At 32.2% G+C, this 24,361-nt stretch overlaps 1 protein-coding gene across 1 annotated transcript; it reads right to left on the reverse strand.

Moving 5' to 3' along the window:
• Positions 1 to 10,155: 10,155 nt before the first annotated feature.
• LOC143577270 (uncharacterized) lies at positions 10,156 to 20,228 on the reverse strand. The gene is made up of 9 exons (XM_077061148.1): positions 20,104 to 20,228; positions 16,539 to 18,112; positions 15,845 to 16,071; positions 14,100 to 14,432; positions 13,016 to 13,262; positions 12,794 to 12,922; positions 11,956 to 12,171; positions 11,688 to 11,811; positions 10,156 to 10,748 (listed from the first exon to the last, which is right to left on the reverse strand). Exons 2-9 carry the CDS (start codon positions 18,063 to 18,065, stop codon positions 10,504 to 10,506), a joined length of 3,048 nt encoding a protein of 1,015 aa, XP_076917263.1. The 5' UTR covers positions 18,066 to 18,112; positions 20,104 to 20,228; the 3' UTR covers positions 10,156 to 10,503.
• Between the last annotated feature and the right edge of the window lie 4,133 nt (positions 20,229 to 24,361).

A 24,361-nucleotide genomic window follows, 5' to 3' on the forward strand; every position in this document is an offset into this window, starting at 1 on the left:
ACTTATTTTATTATTTATTTTTTCCTTTTTATACACACTCACTTAATTACAAAGATAATTCAATAGTTTTTTAAAAAAATGAGATGTAAAAACTAAATAACTGAAAAACAATATATATTTGTTATACTTTAAAGATAAAAAGTAATATAAAGTATAAAAGTCAATGACCTTGTAGTGAAGTGGAAAGAAAGAGATTTGGTGTTTCATGTGACCCTGATTTGAATCTTGCCCTATCAATTAGTCGAATGCATCGGGTGATGATGAGAGACTAGGCGTGTAGTGGCGTTCACTTGTTGGATACTTGAACTGAACGGAATCTAACCACGCTGTCGGGCTTCAGACGAGTGTTCATGAATGTTGGCGCTAAATGATGGTCTCCTCATATCAAAATGTGAGTGTATCCCGATGTAATGAATTAGCCGATAACAATTTGAGAATTCATTGACTGTTTAAAAAAATAAATAAGGCATAAGATGTGAACACACATAATTTGGAATAAATTCTTTTATAGATAATTTATTAACTATGGATAATCACTAATTAAATGCTACATTAATTCAATTTACATTAATAATAATAAAAAAGCTTTATTAATATTTATATAATCATACATTTTCCCCCTTTTTATTTAGAAACTCCCCCTCACCAACTTCTTCAAACACTTCAAACTTCCAACACAATCCTTCTTATAATAATAATAATATTATAACAACTCTTTAATCAATCAAACCCTCCAATACCCACTTCTCCAATCCATCAAATTCACAACAATTTCATCATGACGTCATCAATTTTTGGTTCAAATAATATAGTTTTAGCGACGGCCATGGTCGCCGTATCCGGTACCGTCATACTCCTCGCCTTACGCCACCAGAAACCCACCAACGCTGTCGCCGGAGCCGCCGTACGCCACCCAAGAACATGTATCTCTATAGGTTTGTGTTTTCTTGAGAGTGGGTTGACTTTTATTTGGTCAAACTTTTAAACCCGTTGACTATGAATGAGATTTTTATTTTTACCGAATTCTGTACCGGTATTCGTTTTTTCATGTTTTCTGTTTCGGTATTTGGTATTTTCAGTAATGGTACGGTACTTTTCGGTTTTGGTATTTTCAATGACATTAGTATTGGTATTGGTTTATTAATGTTTATGGTACCCGTACCATTCGATTGCGGTATTTTTATGGAATCAAGAATATTAGTATGACATCCGGTAAATGGTTTTACTCATTCTTTTCGGTATTTTTGGTATTTTCAGTGGCACTGGTACATGTATTTGTTTTTTTGTTTTTTTTTCATGTTTTTAGTTTCGGTACCATTATGTTTTCATAATTGCGGAATCTTCACTGTTACCGGTACCGAACCGAAAAAACGGGTACGGTATTCGGTAAATGGTTTCTCATTCTGTGTTGGTAATTTCAGTACGACACCGATCTCATCCTCGATGGTTGACTTTTTTTTTCTTTTTTTCTAATTTTGATTTGTTTTAGTATTGATTTTTTTATTTTTAATTTTTTTTTATAATTTTGATTTTTTTTAGATGGGAAGAAAAAGGTAAAGAATAAAAAGAAGGTTCGTTTTGCAGAAGACGTGATGGAACCAAGTGGAAATGGTGAGGAGTTTAGAAAACGACAAAAAAGTAAGACTTTCCAAAAGTTAAGGACTAATTCGTCATTATGGAAAGATGAAGGGGGTAAAGTGAAAAATAATATGCCTGCCAATAGAATTGCTCTTTACTCTGGAATCCTCAGAGATCGCAGCGTTCATCGTTAGACTATCCCCATCAACAATCTTACAATCTCAATCTCACATTATAAAATTAATTTCTCTCTCTTCAATTCGACAAAATTTAACCCACTCCAATCTTTTACTCCCATTAACAACCCAATCTCATCTTTTTTTAATTAAATAAATTCAATTTATAATTAGTTTTGATTAAAATACGAAAGTTCTTATAATATTTATAGGGTTAAAATACGAATTTAGATATTTATTTTATTTTTGTGAACAGATAATGTTTGATTTTTTAGATTATAAATCTTATCCAAAAAATCTGACTAACCAATAGAAAACTAGTGGTTCAAATAAGATAGTTCAATAATGGTTAAAACTAAAATTTTATATAAAAAATATGATTTTTTAAACAAACTCCATTTTTAACGAAATTTATACCGGAATGCTCACAAAAAAAAACTAAGTAAGACTGTGTTTTTAGATTTTTTTAAAAGGTTAAATATAATAAGTTATAAAACAAAAATCAAAAAATATATATAATTAATTGTTAAGAATAAAAAAGAAAAAATAAAATAAATTCACATTCACACATATGTTGACAAGCGTCCACTACTTTTTTGGTTATGAGATTGCAAACCCAATTGCCCAGCCGATCAGATCGTTTGCCTTTTGCTATTTTTTCATCTTTTTTTAATTTTTTTAATAATGAGATTGCAATCTCAATTACCAATGGGGATAGTCTTATACTTTTTAGATTCAGTCCATAGGTTTGGAAGATTTACAGGTTTGGTCCCTTATCTTTTTACAGGAGTGCAAAATTTGCATCTGTTTGTTGTACATATTGTTTATGGTGTTTTTACTTTGTTGTACAAATTCAAAAGGGTCACAAAGATGTTGTTTGTATCATAGTGTGGTTTTGTTAATATCGGAATTTTGGATTATATAAGAGAGATATTTGTAGGTATATTTATGAAGTATTGTCTTAAGTGTTTTAAAAATCGTTAAGCGTTAGTCAGGATGTGGGGTAGGGGCTAGCGATTAATCGGGTTTAACAGGGGTTAATTGAGATTAATCGGATTGGAATTCATATGTAAATATTCAAATATAAGTTCCAGTTTTGACCGATTTTAAACAAAGAAGGATTAATTGGCAACAATTCGTTGGGGGGTAATAACTAGTAATTAATCTAAGATTCATTGTCACTTAATCGGGATTTTTATAACATGTAATAATATTTTTACAATATTAAAGCATATGAAATTAAATTCTTCATCGATTTTAGTTGTGGGTATCATCATAATGTACAAATTTAAAGGTTGACTTCATTTGTACTATTTTTTAATTTTTTGGCTTAGATGTGTATTTAATATTCCAAGAAAAATGGTTTGATGTATGCAGGTTTTATTTATAAAAGTGAGTCACGTTTGTAGACTTTATGACATTTTCAATACAAAACTTATTTACGAATTTTATGATCGCTTTAAAGGTAAAATCTTGTAACATAAAATTTTTTATATAAATATATCAAAAGATGATTATTACTTAATACTTATTAACACACACGGTGTTGATTACTAGAATTAAAAAGGATACAAAAAGGCTCTCATTTATCGAGTGAAGAATTAGGGGAAAGTGACCAGTAGCTATTGAAGGACGTGTCTACTTTGTATGTGGACTTTGTATGTGATTGTCTTTTTTCGTGTATAAGTGCTCTACAATATTACATTGTGTTTTTACTATATTACTTTTTCACAATGTGTTCTGTTATTGATATATGTATGCTGTCTATTTTGGAGTTGAGAGTCTCTTTGGAATTAGTCTCTTTATTCCTATGGGCCATGGATAAATGTTTAGTTTGCCCAGGGCTGGCCTACGCTCAGTCTCTCAAGAGGCTCCTAAGTGTTAAAAAATTATATGTTTTATATATAATTTGGATTCAATACAAAAGCCTATATCCCATTCTTTTCATGCCCTGCTAATAACTGAAAAACTTTTGTTATCTGTGATATTTACTAGGTATGATTGTTGTGGTGTTGTATGAGAAGTGTATATATTACACACAAGTTTTTTACATATGAATATGAAATCTATATTATTATATACCTATTGAAAATTGCTAACTAAAGCTCTAAACCATCATGAATATATTTAACCGGTACAAGTTATAAAGTCAAAGATTCTACCCGAATGCCTTTGCTTCCAGACCTCTCTAACTTTAATTAAAGAACTTGAACAACCACTCCATGCCACAATTCTTCATCGTTATATTTTTGGACTTCTTTTGCCCTTAACACTTTAATTTCTTTCTTTTTGACCTAAACTTTTGACTATAATTTGTAGTGTTTTGACTTCTCTACCAGCACTTCATTTTGTTAACATGCTGAAAAAATACAACATAAAACTTGCAAGATGTTAATTCAACTATTGGTAAATCATATACATAGGAAAAATGAATACGAAGCTGGCATGCATCTTTTAGATGCGAAATCACTAAAGGTATGTTATTTTATCGAAATTGACATAAAAACTATGTAGTTTTGATTGATTGGCTTCAACTAGATATTCTAACGTTAGTCCACTAATATTGACATCAAAACTAAATAGTAAATGACTTAAATACATCTAGATTCTACTAGAAAAAGAAAACAACAAAGTTATTGTCAGGGACTGAAATAGTTACAAATTTTAAGCGTTAAGGGTTGAAATAATTAAAAAAAATATTTTTTGAACCGAAAGGGTTAAATGAGCCAAAATATATATGTATGATAAATCTTTAAAATGCCCATCAAACTAGAGATTTCTAGGCTTTCATCAAAGTAGAGATCTTTATGTTCAGAACAAATTTATGTGCGTTTTTAATAAACGAGAAACCAAACCAATTTGGTTGGGTTGGTTGGTCAAGTATGATGGCTTTACTGAATTGGAGGTTTAGTGGTTCAATTTTAACGGTTTGAATAGATTTTTCTGTTCGTTAGAATTAGTTAAGAAACTAGAATAGAAAAATATAGTCCATAGTTAGAATACATATTCATAACTATACATTTAAGAACGAACAAATATATAATCAACAAATGTTGAATTGTCGTTTCGGTTACGTGGCAAGTCCCAAGTTTCAAACTGGATTAAACTGTTAAACCGTCAAACAATAAGAATCGAACCATAAACTCAAGTATTTGAATCTCAAACCAGCCGACTAGCTGAGTTTCTTTAACGTTAACGATTCAGTCGTTTTTAACAAATTGTAAGCAGTCCATGTCATACCAATTTGAAATATTAACTGATGATGAATCATACAAACAAACCCCACCCCAAACACTAATTCAAGAGACAATTTGTAAACCAATCCTATTAAAATATATAACAACTTTTGACACTTATAAATACATGATTAGGAAATATCCACCTCTTCAAATCACAATGAAATAAAGTATACTTCAAAATTGTAAGTCAACAGTTAAGCTTATAGATATATAACTCTAATTTTAGTTATAAAAATATGCTTACGTTATCAACTTAAAATATATGAACCACATGAATCCATGTTAATCTGTAAATCATTATTTTAATATAAAAAATTTATTGTGATTCTTATGATTATTTATTTAAAGTTGGTTTTGTATAATAGACTAAAAAGTGTTATGCTAAGCCGTAGAATTTTTGTGAGCATATGTGTAAATTTGGGATGAAATTGTGATACCAACAAATTTTACCGTTTCGTATCGATAACAAGTATACATGATACATGATAGGATACTCCGGTGCCAATGAAACCAGTTTTTGTGTTACATTATGGTTAAACAACGCAAATCAAGCTAAAATCACTAACATAAAGTTTGTGTCCTCTTTGTGATACGGTTTTGACCTACAAATGATCAAAACTAGCACCCAACCTCGCTTTTAGTTTTAGTTTTTCTAACAATATGATGCAATGTTTTATAGAATTCTGAATATACCGTTGTTACGTGTTTAAGTTTTATATACATATCAATAAAAGTTTTGTATTTTTTTCAAACTAAACGAGTCAATTATAACTAATTTTATTTATTTATTTATTTATTTTACTTTTACCTTGACAAACCTAACCATATCGTTCGAATAACTTTGGCCCGGGTACCAAGGTGTATCCGCAATGGAGTATGTCTTTGGTATCGTAAAGAGGGTCGGCACCACACTGGTACCATGACGAGCCAAATTGTTACGCTTTCTGACAATATCAACATTAGTACCCGTAACCAATTTTTCCTTTTTGATTGCTACATCGAGTACCAGTACGGTACTAATACCATAATAAACCGAACCAAAAAAGCAACTGAATTCATGCCACAATCATTGTAACACTAAAAAAATCATTAGAAATAATAAAGGTAATGAACTTTATAGAGACTGGACCATGTTCGGTAGAACACGTTGACTTGTAGCATTATTCTCATAGTTGAGGACCATAAGTTATACGACAAAATAATCAATATACATAGTTATCAAACAATCATATTGATACAACTCATTAATGGTCGGTCACAAATTCATAATATTTGGGAAGGTAGAGTTGCTTTTGTACATGTCAACAACTAAGTTTGGTAACTTGATTTTCAAAGTAGTGATCCATGCATTCACGCATGATCATCATTATCTAAATTGAATATATCTCTAAACTAGTTTTTACCCTCGTATTACGGGGTTGTTTTTATATTATTCGTTTTTAATATTTATATATATTTTTTTGGATTTTAATTTTATTTATTGTAAGTAAGTTAATCATATACTTAGGATTTGATAATGAAAGAGTTTCACAAATAAATGAGATGTTATAACCCGGTTTAAAAGTTATTTGGGTTTGGTGAAACACATGACCAACTTATTCTTTTTATTATAATATTGTTTCTTAATTATAAATAATATCTTCTTAAAAACAATCAGTAACTAATTTTTAGTATATCTCTGTTTAATAGGATTTTCATATCAAAATAAATGGTGAGATTAATTTTTAATTTAAAGAGATGCTATAACCTGTTTAAGTCTATGAGTTTGGTGAGACCCATATCCGTGAATTTCGAGTCAAATGCATGAGAAACCTCCATTTATAAATAAAACAATCTGGTAGCTTGAGAGAATGTAGGGAGATTTCGTTTATATATATTTAAGATTAAGATTATATAATAAAAAACACCTAATTTATCCTATATCCCGTTCTCTAAAATACGGATATTGTCATGGAGAAGTTAAACTTCTCTATTAATAGAGGCTCTATTAGAGTATTCCCGGTAGGTTATCTATTTCTATCTCTATAATTACATTAAAAGTCACACTTTCTTTTTTTCAGTTAAACAATATTTTTATACCTTGCTTTATCATGACATTTTTTTTCTTCTCCACTCACAACCACTTTTAACAGATATTAAAAATAATATAAAGAATGAACAATGTTTTTCCAAATTTACTCATAAAAAATAACATTTTTTTCTCATTCATTCATAATCACTTACAACACTCTAAAAATAAAGGTTACCCTCACATAATATGAAGAATCTATTGTGAATGCTCTATATAAGGCTCAAGTCCAAATCTCTATAAATTTAAGTATATGAAAAAGAGAAAAATAATAAAATAAGAGTTTATATGTATGACAAATATAGAGATGGAATATGGGATATGATATGTTTTTAAAACATAAACAAATTTTGAAGAAAAACGTGTTTTTTATTAAATTATATAGATAGAGACAGATATTAGGATGTGAATACTCTAATGCGTACTTTTATGCCCTAAAACTTGTACATAGGGAGTGTAAGCAAGCAAAGCCGAGCTCAGCTCATGGGTTGTTTTTTCAAGCTCGGGCTATGCTCGTTTATTATATATTAATGAATATGTATATGTTTTAAGTATTTCTATAAACTTTGAGAAAACCTTAAACGAGCCTAAGCTCAACTCGAGTTTGTGTAGTACCTTAAACGAGTCAAAACTCCACACGAGCTCTACTATGCATTGTGAAATTAATTCAAAAAAATCTGGAAGATGTAGAACTTAAAAATACACAAGGCTTGAGATCAGACTCAATAACTAATAAGTTTTATTTGAAGCTTGGGTTTGAAAAGGCTCTGTTCATTTCGAGCTCTTAATCAATCCTTGTTCGAGCAGCCCGTAAACACCTCCGCCACATGTTTGCACCTCTAGTTGTACATTAATAGGTCACATGTAAAACACACCAATGACCAAATTCTTAATATCACTATCTGTCAATTTGTTTGCATAGTTATTGGCAAAGTTTCGGTCAAGCACTCAAGAATGAGTAAACCAACAAGATTTCTTGAAATTGTCATCGTACAAAAGACCACAATTACTATTATTATATTATATTCACAGATCATTTATAGATGTTATTTTAAATATTTTTATATAACAGCACAAAAAACACTTATCAAAATTATTAAAAAAACGAGAAAATGAAAAAATATATTTTGTTTAACATATATTTTTTTTGAACGATCAACAAAATCAATCAATAAAAAACAATCGCCAACCGCCAGGACTAGCAAGTCACTAGACCCAGAAATTACACCAAATCACCCATTACAAACAAGCATACTATAAGATTGTTACCTCCTCTCAATAAACATTACAGCCAAAAGTTAAAATCAACCCACCTCACCCACAAGAAACTCGCCTATTTAGCCCTATGTCGAACCCACAAGAAGCTAAGAGCTTTAATTTGTTTAATATATACTCATTTCTCTTCTCAAAGCTATTTTAATTTGTTTGAAACTTTTATTCAATTTCGTACTATTTTTTTACTCACCTTTGTTTACATGTTATGTTAAATCTTACAAGTTTTTCTATCACTACATCACCAATTATTTAGGGCATGTGTAACGGGCGTTATCCCTCTGCCACATCACCCGCAAAAAGCCCCTATGCCACTACACCACATCTTGAAGACAAGCGTTGATCATTGGAGCGTTATTATAGAAACGACGTTTAGCTATAAACCCGTATACTTTGTACATGCCAAAATGATTTGTTTTATACTTAAGCATCTCTTTTATTCTAAAGAGAATATGGCTCTTGTCATGTATGATCAACTAGAAACATCCTAATAACTTAAAATAAGGGGCACTTTTTAACATCAAATCTCACCATCATGAATGTGATATTTTCATCTAAAACCTATTTTACAATGATTTCATCGTCAAGATTACAATGATTTCATCGTCAGGATGTCCGATTTGTCGCCCGTGTCAAACCTTTTCTCTTTCCAATGTATCGTATTATTATTTACTTCTTTAAACATTCAATCAATCTAGAAAGCTCATCAATAGCTACAATTATATTCATATCAACATACAATGAAAGATCATTATAACAACCATTGTTGAATAATGGAAGTCGTCGATTTTCTTATAAAACATTTCATCCAACAACACGCCAAGTGTTCACTTTTATTTCCTTTATGCATTAACTAGGAGCGCAAGTATTGATGTTATGCAGTAGATGTGCCAGTAGACACACAAGCATGAACACTATATGCCATTTTAACAAAAAAAATTCACATATTTTTATTACATGTATTTGCTACACATGCATATGAGACCATAATGACACATTAGCTCATAGAATCCATAACTACGAGCACGTATTTCTAATCCAATAAGCAATTGCCACGTGTTAGTTCATGTTTACCAGATATACATCAATTGCCAAGTTCAAAACTCTTGAAAATCTAGTCTTTTTTGCTAATTCTCTTACATTTTCACTACTTATATTTTTATCAACCTTTTTTAAAAATCTCCAAATTTAGAAACGGCACTTGAAAATGTAGCGTTTGAAAACAAAAGCTTATCAATCGTGTTTGACTGTTGGTAAGTATCCACCTTTCAATCACTTGAGATGTGCTACATGTTTGAATAAGAAAGAAGAAATTTTATGGGTACATGGCAGCAAGGCGAAAATAGTTGAGTGGCATAGAAAAAAGACAATTGCTCCAAAAGAATTGAGTGGGCTTGGTGTTGGAGGTCTTCGAGCAACTAAGCTGGCGCTTTTGTAAATGTGGTGGTAGCAATATAGGACCGAGACAATTCACTCACTCGACATTACTGGTAGAGACTGGAAAATAATACCAACAAAAAGTACTGTACAGGTGTATGGAAAAGCATAACAAGAATCGAAGATGATCTACTCAAATATCATATAGTTGCGGACAAACTGATGATAATTTTGGCACGATATGTAGAGTGCTATAGGCAAACTAAAAGAAGTTTACCCAAGGCAATAGAAGTGAAGAAAGGATGCATAGTATGTGACCAACAAAGAAAACAAAACGTCTTGTTAAATCAGGAGCAGAAGCAGTCAAGACAGCCATCTAGTGTTGAAGAACCGAGGGAACGTTGATGCACTAGTTCTACAGCCTGATGCTCGACTGATGCTTAAAAAAACCGACTGATTATAATTTTATTACGGTTAAAACAAATAAAATAAAATAAAAAACAAACCCGATGAACCAAATCGTTTCAAGTTTGAAGGGTTCGGCATGAAGTAACTCATTCAATTTTGTAACTTGATTAATGTGTGTTGAAAGATCATACCAAATATCTTACGAGCCTCAAAATGTAAGTTTTGAGCTCATTAGTCGTTTTTGATGTGATTATTACACTCCGCTAAGAGCCAAGGGTATGCGTATACAAAACCGTCTCAGTTAAAAGATTCAGAAATAAAAAATGAGCCCACAACACGTGTACATTTGCCAAGAATCATGAAAAAAATTACCTTTTTGTTCTGTTTACGGGAGTGTCGGGTTGGTGATGACATCAGAGGTTATGGCTTTCTCAACGAGTGCTGTCTGCTCTTTCACATGAACCGTGTAGAAACCGGTTGCAGTGGCAGCAGATGGAGCACGACCTACGTATTTGATGTCGTCTAAATTACCCCTCTCCACTGCTTTCATGGCGGTTGCAAGGCGAGGGGAGATGTAATTGTATGCCCCCATGTTCATCGGCTCTTCTTGACACCAAACAATCTCCGCATCTGAAAAGGTATCATAAAAACAAAAAAAATACACAAAGTTTAAATTTATTAAATCAACGTGGGCAAAACTGGTGTCACATCAGCAACCAAACAGTTTTGAGTTTTAGGTCACCAGATGCATTATAACCTTTTCATTGAACATTTATAAAAATATAGGTTGATTATGTAATAATATAGTTATCTAATATCATAACATTTGTAATAGTGATGTTCATAAACTGTCTAAACTCTAAACTGACCAAACCATCTAAACCGAAGCAAGTCGGCTGGTTCAGTTGTGGTGGTGAGTTGTTACGTGTATATAACCTTCATCGTTTACATATAAAATTTTTCTCAGAATATGTACTTACGTGATTATAACTATATATTATAGATGAATCATCTTTATCATTTTAAATTTTTTTAATATAAACTAATAATTTTGAGATACGCACACACACACACCATTTTTTACCGGATCCATAATTATATTGAGAACTGCGAGAACACATAAAGCACTTTTATGTTGTGCATTAATGCTTTATTGAGATAGTGAGAAGGTGGTTATGTAGAACACTTAAAACAAGAGGTATAGCCGTATAGGTGTATTATGCCGTTCTCGCAGTTCTTAACATATTTCTTGGTTCTTATTTGAACTTCAACCGTTAAACCACCAAACTGTAATTAGTGGTTTGACTTAGATAATTTAGTCAAAAGTCAAACCGGATTGTGACCCCAAAAAAATTATGTAGCAGATTATTACTTATTAAAAAACTGATAGTGTTTCATATAAACCCAACTAGCACAAAAAAAAAATTTGTTTTGACAAGCCGCCCATATTTGTCAGCTCCAGCATTTGATTATAATATTAATACTAAAATTATAATAAAACAAATGGTATATGCCAACAACTGTAGAATATGCATGTTTGTTAATATCTTAATAGCTTGCAATTCTTACTTGGATAACGCTTTAGTTCACGCTGGATGAGGTCGTAAGGGAACGGGCAAAGCTGCTCCACACGACAGATTGCTATGTCTTTGCTTTCAGTTGACCTCCTTTTCTCATCAAGTTCATAATACACCTGCAAAATCAATTTTTTTGCAACATTTGTTATATGTTGAAATATTTAAAATATTACAACAGTTGTTTGTGGGCCGACCGGCGACTGCCACATACATTATCCCTTATATCAGATATTTCATTTTTAGTTATTTAATATACAAACCTTTCCAGAGCACAAAACTAGACGTCTAATGCCCTCTTCAAGGTCCGAATGTCCACTCTGGTCCTTAATCAGACGTTTGAATCTGGTCCCTTGTTTGTCAAAACCAGGGTGACCTTGAACATCATCAAACTCAGACAAGTTTGACTTGCAATCTTTGTGACGAAGCAAGTTCTTCGGAGCCATCACAATAAGTGGCTTACGGAATTCCCTATGAATCTGTAATATAACAACATACGTAAAATACAGAAGTGAAGCATGAACCGCATAAAGTTTTGATTACGCGACAAGATTAGCGAGTTGGGTCACGAGTCAAAACAGACAGCTTTCAGATTAGGTTTGACCCTTAAAACGCATTTTGTCCACTTTTAGAAAATATTATAAACATAGAAGAGTAATTTCTGACACAAAATAAACAATAAAGAGTTGACATGGATAAACCGTTAAATAATCAGATAGAGATCAGGTGATCGATGACTACCAGTTTCCAACTTGCCAACCCGTTTGCAAGTAATACAAAAAAACTATAAATTCAACCATCTACCTGTTGACCTGACCAACCTGTTAGACATGTTTAGATGGGGGTGCACATAAAACCAAAATAACCAAACCCAAACAAAAACTGACGGTTTGGGTTTATGTTTTTGTAAAATTGAACTTTTGGTTCGGTTTTGGTTTTGTATGTAATTAATACCAAAAAATCCGAACAAATTTATGTATTTTCATTTTGTATGTTAATTGAATTGTGAGAATTTAATAAATTGTGTAACCAAATTACTTTAGCCCAACAAGGATGATAACCATTTAATCATTAATTAACCTACATGAATAATAAACGCACCTGTCTACGAAGAACATGGAAATAGTTTGCTGGAGTTGTAACATTGACAACCTGCCAGTTACATTTTTGGATCTGGTTTCGCAGTGTCGGTTCCATTTCGGGTATAACAAATGGATTGTCATCGCTCATCTTCCATAATATTCAAAACAATACTTAGTTATAAATTTTATGTTGATTATGTGATGTTGTCTACTCACAATAAAATAATATTTGTAAAAACACCTGAAGGAAGCGTTCGAGTCTTGCACTAGAATGTTCCGGGCCCTGACCATCATAACCGTGAGGTAACAACACAACTAACCCTATTTGGCGCAACCATTTGGACTCACCACTGCTTAAGAATTGATCAAATATCACTTGAGCTCCATTAGCAAAATCCCCAAATTGGGCTTCCCATATCACAAGTGAGTTAGGGTTTTCCATGGAATAACCCAGTTCAAATCCAAGAACACCAAACTCGGAAAGAGAGCTGTATTGAGCATGAATAGATATCAGAATTCAAGATTTTCAATTAAAGGATGTGAAATTAAAAGAGGTGGGTTTGCGTTCGTTCATTTAACTTCAACCGAACAAACAATCGAACATGAACAGTTAAACGAATGCGGTTTTCTTGTTCGTGTTAGTTCGCTAACTATACAAACGAACGGCTCACGAACAAAACCAACGATTATAACTGAACATATATGAACAAATATAAACAATGTGAACTAAGAAACCCCCAATTATAAATAAACGTGAATATCAATCTGTAAAGCCAAAAAAAAGGGAATAAAACTAGACTAAATTGTAATGTAACAATTTTAGTGAATACATAAACACAAACGTAACTAATAATGAACGAAAAAGAGAGAAACAAACATGAACACGTGTCTCGTTCGTTCATTAATGTTCGTGAACGTTCATTTACGTTCGTTCATTTTTATGTTTGTTTGTTTATATTTATTCAAGTCAGTTCATTTACGTTCGGTAAGATATTAACTTCAATTTTTAGACCAATTTTAAAAAAAATATAGGCCCAACAGATTGTTATTCACGTTTCTTTTTCATTGGTTTTAGCTCAGTTATTTTCATTCATCTATGTTTTACTTACATTTGTTCATTCCCATAAATGAGCACAACCACAAACTGTTCACTTATACTGTTAGAAAACGAACATAAACAAACACGAACACGTTCCCTTTCTTAGTGAATAAACATGAGAAAAAACTCATTCTTTAATTGTTCACATTCTATCGTTTGTTTGGTTAAAGTTAACAAACGGCTTTTAAAGTTAGGAACCTAAATTAATACCATCACAGCAACTAACCTGTTGCTAACGGTGAACATTTCGTCATTCTGATTCATAATAACATGATCGAACGGGCAATAACGCTCACCTGTTTCTTGATCATGAACAACAGAATGCCTGTGACTGAAAGTACCTCTTTCAACATCTTGACCACTTAACCGCACATGATTGCCTTCCACTAACAATGTTGCAAAAGCAAGGGCTTCACCAACAGCCCAATCAACACCCTCCCCGGTTTCAATCATTTTTAACCTGTCTGCAAATATCTTTTTAACTGCTCTGTGAGCCTTAAAGTTTTCTGGAAGGGTTGCAATTGCTTTTCCGACATTCTTCAATATCTCTGGTTTAACTCTGCAAAATAGGGTCAGCTCAAATAAGGCCATTTCAACCCATTTCTTTATGCGTGGGCTGATATGTATGCTATAAAAACCAAAAATAACAGAACAGTTAAGAATAAAACGAGTCAAGCAGATCGAAAGTCACCGCATATTAATTTTTTGTCAAAATTAGGGGTGTAAACAAGCCAAGCCACTCGTGTACTACTCAAGGTCGGCTCATTAACAGCTCGAATGGAAACGAGCTTAAACAAGCTTGATCCTAAAAATATGATCGTTTAATAAACGAACCCGGGCCTGAGCTTCACTTATTGAGTTCAAGCTGGCTTGACAGCATATTTGAGCCTGTTAATTACATATTTTTATATAGTATATTCGATATATATATATAGGGTTTGGATCAAATACAAATGAAATTATCATGCTAAACGTGAGAATCAAGTAGAGTAATTATATATACAAGTAGAGTAATTATGTAATTACTCTATGATAATTACTCTATGATGTAATTACATAATTACTCTACTTGTATATATAAATACTCTACTTGATTCTCACGTTTAGCAAGTTAATTTCATTTGTATGTTAACCTTCCCCTATATATATATATACATACACACACAATATATAAAAAATGTAACTATATACAATTTAATTAATATATAAAAAAGAGCCAAGCTCGAGCTAGAAAAACAACACACAAGCCGAACTCAAGCTCGGGCTCGGATCCTTTACACCCCTATTCAAAATTGAGATTAATATTGTAGCGCCATAGGTTTTGCAATAATATTTAGCATACTAAATGAGATAAAGAAAATGAATTGGACAAAAGGTATCTAATACCGGATCACATAGCCTGACCCGTTTTGCAAATGCATCCTGAACTACAGCTTAAACTTCTTAATAGTCATTGCAAATGGAACAGAATTATTTTTTATGTATCAATTTGGGTTATGTTTTTGTTTCTACACTTCAAAGAGAAACGAGTCAAACGGATTGAAAGTCGCCCAAAGTAATTTTAATGCATACAATCTCCTAGATTAGCAATTTCTGACACAGCCCGTTAACACAAGACGAAGTTAAACAGGTTTGGGTTTGACTTATAAAAATTTCGTGCACGAACAGGTCGACACGTTTATGGCACGATTAAAATCGTGTCTAAACGGGTTAAAACGTGCCTAACCCGTTTATGACTTGTTTATTGGTAAAAGTGCTAAACATGTCGTATCTGACATGTTTAACACGATTAGACATGTTTTGCCAGCCAGCCTCCCAATGCATTTTTATTAAAATATATAGTTTTTGCAATCATATTTAGCATACTAATGTGTGTTAGGGCCAACCTAATCAAGCCTGACTCATTTTGACCTACCGTCAAAACCACGGTAGGGTTACCATAAACAGCGTATACAAAAGTACAAAACTTACCCAGTGTTACGAATCCGTGAAAGTTGTTCAGGGGATTTGAATCCAGACCAAAAAGCAGAAAGCCAGTCCCCTTTTTGAGGAACATAATCCTTGCTAGCAAGAAATTCTTCATTTAGGATTGAGGTAACCTTATTATGAATTCTATCAATATCATCTTTTGTCACTTGACCAGTTTCTAGAAGCTTCTTTTGATAAATTTCAAGTGCTGAAGGGTGGTTTCTTATAACCTGTAAAAATAAGTACAATTAGGGCTGTAAACGAACCAAAACAAGCGAGACCTAGTTCATGTTCATTCTTTAAGCATTTATCAAACAAACAGTTCACGAACACAAACCGAACGGAATTTCTTGTTCATGTCTGCTCACTAAGGAAATGATTTTGTGAAAACCTAAACAAATTACTAAGATAAATAAAAAATAAGCATTTTTAAACACAAGTAATAGATATAATCGTGCAAAATAAATACAAATTTTTGTACTAGGGTTTCTAGTATAAAAACTAAGATAATAAACTAATAATATATAGATTTTAAAAAATTTTAATAATATATATAGATAAACTACAGTGTTGTTTGGATGTGTGTTTTGAAAGTGATTATGATAACAATCAATATTAGATAAGTTGTAATAAACGAGTTGTGAAAGATAGTAAACACGGATCCAAACAATCATGAATCATCAAACAAGAGATCTACCTTGTACATTTTAGGCTGCGTAAAAGACGGTTCATCGATTTCATTATGCCCAAATCGCCGATAACAAACAATATCAACCACAACATCCGTATGAAACGTCTGGCGCCACTCAGCAGCCAGCTCACAAACATGAACAACCGCTTCCACGTCATCACCGTTAACATGAAAAATAGGAGCATTCAAAGCTTTAGCAACATCAGTACAATACTGTGAAGACCTTCCCGATTTTGGATCAGTTGTAAACGCAACTTGATTATTCACAACAATGTGAATGGTCCCACCCGTTGTGTAATTTGGAAGTGCACTAAGATGCAATGTCTCATAAACCACACCTTGACCCGCAAAGCTTCCATCACCATGAATCAAAATCCCCATGTTTTTCGTTCGGTCAACATCGTTTGAATAATATTGTTTTGCCCTAGTTTTACCAACCACAACGGGGTCCACAGCTTCCAAATGGCTCGGGTTTGCAACCAATGACAAATGGATTCTCTTTCCGCCACGTGTCGGCCTGTCATAAGACGTTCCAAGATGATATTTTACATCACCGGTTCCCGTATACAGCCCCTCAGCGGGCCTAATGCCACCGCTAAACTCGTTAAAAATTTGTCGTAATGGTTTTCTAACAACGTTACCTAAAACATTTAATCTTCCTCTGTGTGACATCCCAATCACAATGCTTTCAACACCGAGGTCAGCTGATCGGTCAAACATCTCTTTCATTCCCGGGATTAACGTCTCACCACCTTCAAGCCCGAACCGTTTTGCAGCGGTCCATTTAGTGGCTAAGAAGTTTTCAAACTGAGTACTCCAAATCAGTCTATCGAGAATAACCTCGCGTCTTTGACGGTTATACGACATTGGAATCGGGGTCTCTATTCGGTCTCGTAACCAGTTACATTGTTCACGGTCAGCAATGTGCATGTATTCATAACCAATGCTTCCACAATAAGCCTGTTCAAGTCGGGTCAAAATCGCTCTTAACGTTTGCACGGGCCGGTTTTCAGATAGAAAACCCGACATTCTCCATACCCCGAGGAAAAACTCGCGGTCTAAATCGGCTTCACTGAAACCATACAGAGCGGGATCTAAATCATCAGGAATCTCCCTTTGTTCTAAATTTAAAGGATCTAACTTTGCTTTCATGTGACCATAAACTTGATAAGCTCTCACAAGCAAAAGCAACCGCATGCTTTCTTGAATAGTTTGGCCCGATATTCCAGGTGACGTGGCAGCCTGGCCCACAAAGTTTCTGAAGAAATTGTCCCATGACTCATCAACACTGTTTGGGTCAGCTTCCCATGCTCTTTGAAGCTCTTCCAGGTAGACACTGCTGGTCCCGTCTAGGAAACTATCGGTTAACCGTGAAAGCGGGACCGCGCGAGGGACCGGTGCAGATTGTGCTTTTGACTTTGAAACTGTTGTGTGAAAGTGTCGTTCTCCTGTTGGAAGAACACGTGTCCTCGCAGCATATGTTCTCCTAATTGCAAGTTTTGCTACACTAGATCCAGCTCTAAACCAAGTCATATTGTTATACAAGCTTCAAGTTCTCTGTTTCTTGACCCGTTTCAACCCTGCATAAGAAGATATTTCATGTTTATAACTTAATAATAGCAAATATAGACATCGCAATGTAAATAATGTTTTAAATATGTTTTTCAATAGCTACTGCTAACCACAGCAATTAAGATTAATTTTGGCAATCCAAATGATAAATGCTGAAAATGAAAACTTAAAAGTGATGCAACAAACAACGAAAAGAAGTGCAATAATAATAGCAAAAATAGACATCAGTCCATCACAATGTAAATGTCAAGATGTTTTAATTGTGTTTCTCAATCACTAATCACAGCAATTAAGATTAGTCTTGGCAGTCAAAATATAAATGCTGAAAATGAGAACTTAAAATGATGCAACAAACAGTGGAAGGGAGCACAATAATAATAGCAAAAACATACATCACAATCTTAATGTCTACATGTTTAAATTATGTTTCTCAGTAGCTAACTTATAGCAATTAAGATAATTTAGGCGGTCCAAATGATAAATTCTGGAAATGAAAACTTAAAGTGATGCAATAAGCAGTGAAAGAAAGTGAAATAATAATAGAAAAAATATACATCACAATCTTAATGTCTAAATGTTTTAATTATGTTTTTCGTTAGCTAATCACCGCAGTCAAGATTAAATTTGGCAGTTCAAATGATAAATTCTGAAAATGAAAACTTGGTAATGCAATAAACGGTGAAAGAAAGTGCAACGATAATAATAGCAGAAGTAGACATCACCATGTAAATTTCTAAATGTTCTAAATTATTATATACATTTTTCTCAATAGCTAATCACGTCAATTAAAATTTTCGCCTTCCGAATCATAAATCACCATAATGAAAACTTAAATCGGTACTTTCAACTTGTTCACAACTTAATTTCTGCAAAATAACATTCTCAATAAACGCACTATCCAACACTTTTTCTTTTAACAAGCACAATATCCAATGTAAATCTCTATATGTTCTAATAATATATCTCATTAACTAATCACATCAATAATCAATTTAGACTAATTTTCGCCGTCCAAATCATAAGTTATAAAAAACGTTCTTAATGAGCACATTATCCAACGCCTTAATAAAGTACAAAAAAACGAACCCTGGATCCATATACATAATCAGTAGTACCAACTACCAACACACACAAACTGAAACTCAGCAGCAACCTAACTCACGCATCATAAATCATTCAAACACAACAATAGCAAATCAATAACAAACCCTATCACTAGCATCTGCACTTATAAACCTGTATTAAACGAGAACAGTTACAAATCGAAGAGTAAAACGACAACGAACAGTAATAATTTAAAAAACGAACAATTAAACAAGTGATATCATAACAGTAATAAACCCTATCAGTAGCATTCACATCAACAAACCAGTAATAAACACAAAAATTACTAATCGAAGAGTAAAACAACAACAAAATAAACGAACGATCAAACAAGTAATATTAAGTGATATCATAACAATAATAAACCCTAGCACCAGCATTCGCATTAATAAACCAGTAATAATCAATTAATCGTAAAAACAACAAATCGACGACAACAAACAGTTATAATTTGGGAAACGAACAATCAAACAAGTGATACTGATCGATATTAAGTGATATTATAACAATAATAAACCCTAGCACTAGCATTTGCACTTATAAACCTGTAATAAGCTAATAAACTACAAATCGAAGAGTAATACGACGAAGTACAGTGATAATTAGATCAACGAGCAGTTAAACAAGTGATATTATAACAATAATAAATCCTAGCAATAGCATTTGCACTTATAAACCTGTAGTTAACGAGAACAGTTACAAATCGAAGAGTAAAACGACGACGTACAGTTATAATTTAAAAACCGTACAAGTAAACAAGTGATATTATAACAATAATAATAAACCCTAGCATTAGCATTTGCATCAATAAACGAGAACAGTTACAAATCGAAGAGTAAAACGACGACGTACAGTGATAAGATAATATGAGAAGAAATGAATGATTAAATGATACCTTGACTCGGTGAGTTGAAGAATGAATAAGTAACCGGAGATTCGTTGTGTTGACAGTTGACTCACTGAGTTGAAAGGCTCCGGTTCATTGTAGTACACCCTAGAAAGAAAGAGAAAGAGGCTGCTGTTTTTGAATATTATGAAGAAGTGAGAGGAATATGGGTTGATGGATGTTTGGTTTAAGTCCTTGTGGTTTTTGTTGAAATCCATAATAGTCCTTCAGGTGGTAATAAGTTTCGAGTTGTCGAAGTTTACGTGATGCGGCATACAGGTAAGGAAATTTCTGGTTGAGTTACGTACTTATTAATAACCGATAAATGAAATTAAGTTGAATTCTAAATATACATATGTCAAAATCCATCTGTTTTTCATAAAAGAGTCTAATGAAACCAAGGTTACTTTTCGCCAACCATTTGTTTCCCCTTTTAAAATGGGATATGTCGTGGAAAACACGATACACTGACACGGATTTTGATGAAGTATCGTATAAATTTGAAGTTTTAGTAAAAGTTTGTAAAATAAAGTAAATAAGAAAGAAAGGATATGGAATAAAAAAGATTTTGAGAGTTTATGTGAATAAAAAATTGATTATTTATGTAAAAAAGTTTCTTTATTAATTATAATAATTACGAAATTGAAGTTGGAGATTGACTAATTTATGGTATTTATGTTCAGTTACATTTTTGCATTAAATTACATAAATTGAAATTTTTATGTAAAAGATAATTAATCTAGTCAAATTTATTAAAGACGATTTTATTTACTTAAATTTTTGAAACTTGGTGTAAAAGAACAATCTTGTCATGTGTAAACCTATTTAGAAAATTTGGGCTATAGTTAAATTATTCAAATTAAGTGTTTCTAACATCTTTTTCCGAACATTGGTTGGTAACTTGTAGAAACTTGTAATAGTTTTTATATCATTTTAAGGATGATAATTATGTGTTTTGACTATTTTTAATTATTAGATATTGTTTTGTTTAGTTTTTTTTATTGAATTTCCTTATATAAAATCAAAAGTTCCTATTTTATGTATTTTTCTAATATCTTGTTAGGTGTATCCCATTTTAACATATTATTTTTCATAAAAGAAAATATTAATATTAAATACACAATATTCGAATCGTGATATTTTCTGCATTGTAGTTTTTAAAGTTTATTCATAAAGAAGATATTTACTTTTTACTTTTCTTTAAAGTTGAATATTATTGCATATAGTATACACTACCCAAGAAGATACACTAACAGTATACACTAAGATAAACATTAACATGCTTTTTACTGTCGTGGTCCTACAAGTCATTTTACTCCATGTGACTTGTCATCATGGTCATATTTCAACATTCGGTTATAATTTAATCATATATAAATCAATGTTGTGTAGCTTAAATATCATCCATATCGAAATAAAATATAACTCCATGTGTAGCATGGGGTCTTTTTAACTTATTTGGAGAAACAAACATTTATTAATCATTAAAAACTCACAAAAGCTTAGGCTATAAAATCATAAATTACGTATCATACCAAAAATGTTAAAATGACACCACGATCTCATATTTATAATATAAAGATTATATCGATTAATTTATCATAAAAATCCTGACACTTTTACTTCTTACACAACTTTGAATGGACAAACACCTTTCCCATTAAAAACATATCCATTTCTTAGTAAACCACAAACATGGTAGAGTTGAAACATGATTAGCATGAACAAGCATATCTCTTTTACCAACTTAGTAAACGAGTACGAGACTTAATCTCACACCAATGGCATTTTGCACCAAGATTGTATGAGTCCAACCAAATGCGCAACATCACGGTTAACAGGCCCGGCCCAGACCCTATACCGGGCTCGACGACCGTTCAGGGCACGTTTTCGACAGGGGCATGAAGTTTTTTTAAAAATGCAGTATGTATTCTTTCAATGTTTGATATATATTTAATACATTAGAAAGAGGTTAAAAACAATAATATTGAAAATTTGAAATGTTATGTTGGTAGCGCCCTTTACTTCCAGCCAAGAGACCCACTTTCGATTCCTTCCGGATGTCTCTCATTTTTAAATATTTGTTTCTTTTTCTTTGCTCAACACATAACCCACGTTTTGCCACTCACATGTGTTTTTTTTATAATTATTTAATTATATTATTTGAATACTTACATGTATTAATTTTAAATTTTTAGTTTTAATCTTTGTTATATTAATTTTACTTTTACAAATATTTGATTTTGAATTTTTTTTTTCTATTCTTAAGTTTAATCTTGAGGTCCGGTTACACGATTTAATTTTAAACTTGGTTTTACAACGAAAAACATTTTATGATATCCTGATATACTCTTGCAACCTATATTTAATCTATGTTTCAGAATATACCCTTGCGACGTAAACAATCACCCCTTAGCCAAAAAGTGAAATAAGCAAAAAAACAAGTGAAGATCTAAAAAAGTTCTTCTCATGTTATCATCGATCTTCGTAAAAAATATATATATAAGGCCAATTTTTTTACTCGTTTGGGGCATCCGAAATCTCAGAGACGGCCCTGACAGTTAATGAGGAGGTGTTGAACTGATTCTTCGCACTTTCCACATACTGGACATGGTAAAGATGTTATTGAATCCCCTTTTAGCCAATATACCATTTGTTGGAATTTTATTTAGGAAAAATCTTGAAGGGAAATAAACCGTGGGAAATATTTTATCCCACAAGAAAGGAAGTATATAAGATAAATATCAAATAAAAATATTTAAAAGATTATAACGGTAGTTAATAATAAGTGTGACTGAAAAATTGATTTGAAATTTGGTAACCAAATTTTTGCTCTTGATTCGGTTAAGACCAAAACTCGACCAAACTGACCCAAACGTACCCCTAGTAAAGAACAAGTTTTAATAACTTGAGGGGAAAAAAGCCCTAGTGAAGAGTAGGTTTTATACATCGAAAAAAAGTTATGAAGTTTTCGGCTTTAGAAATTTTCTCTGAGTTTCTACTCAAAGATTAATTGTCTTTTTTAAGACGTGCATCCCTTTCCATCTTGAATAAAAAGTTGATTTTTGTAGGCAAACATTTTTTTTTATTTTTTTTTAAACCCATGTCTTCTTGTGAAATAATTTGATTGAATTGTCAACAATACTTTTTTTCTTTAATAATGTATTAACAATTTCTTGCGGTTGATAATATATGGAGACGGTCTTTTCTTGATAATAAGTTAATAATATAAAACGACACTTAGAATATCCACAACGGGCTCATTTGCGGGAGGCCCGCGAGAAGCATGATCAATATCCACAACGTATTCAAAGTAAGTATTATCTTAACAAGCCTATATTTTTGAAATAAGTAAGTATTATCTTAACAAGCCTATATTTTTGGAATATATTAAAGGTTGGTAGCCATGATCAATATCACTAAATAATAAAACTTGATGGATAAACTACGTTGCTCAAAATTTTAAGCACACTAGTAGATTAAAGTTATTTTATATCAATTTGGGCCCAAAATTGCATATCTGGCTTGGTTTCTTCCTTCTTCATGGTACACACATCACACATACTTGCAAAAGGTTTGACACCTCCACAATGAAGCATGGCATCCAATTTGAGTATTGACAAGTTTTACTAAGCACAAGCGACCACATTTTGTCCATCAAACTTGAGTTATTAGCTTTTCCACATTTTACCATAATGTTGGTCCAAAACTTGGTAGTTAATGATATTATTGGTCAAGTTTACAACATAACAAAATGAATGAATGTCAATGCGTCACAAAGGTATATTTATCATTAATTTATGAGATTAAAATACTTGGTATGTAGAGTTTAAAAATTGTGATGTTACATGAACCGGAAAAACCCATAACCCAACTTTGCAAAACATTACAAATAAAACAGATGATAACAATATCTATAATTTATATGGTTTCAAATTTGTTCAAAGCTCGAATAAGCCCAAACCAAAACCAAAACCAAAACCAAAACCAAAGCTTAATAACATTTTGGTTTGATTTGGTTTTCATTTTCCTATAGTTTCGTTTCGGTTTAGAAATAATATAACATGTTACTAATGGATTGACTAACAATTTGGCAATAAAACTTAACTTTCAACTGTGCTTTTGTTGAGAGGGCTGCGTCCAAGATCGATGGTATGAAGTTGGTGCATTCATTGTTCGTGATATTGTTATCTGTCTGTTTAACATGAAAAGAACGTTTGGATATGTTAGTTAGAACATCATGAGTCACGACTCTCGATGCATATAT

This window comes from Bidens hawaiensis, unplaced genomic scaffold, assembly GCF_021521415.1.
Source record: "Bidens hawaiensis isolate Kalapana, Puna unplaced genomic scaffold, B.hawaiensis_p1.1 tig00028501_1, whole genome shotgun sequence".
In the NCBI taxonomy this organism is placed as follows: domain Eukaryota; kingdom Viridiplantae; phylum Streptophyta; class Magnoliopsida; order Asterales; family Asteraceae; genus Bidens; species Bidens hawaiensis.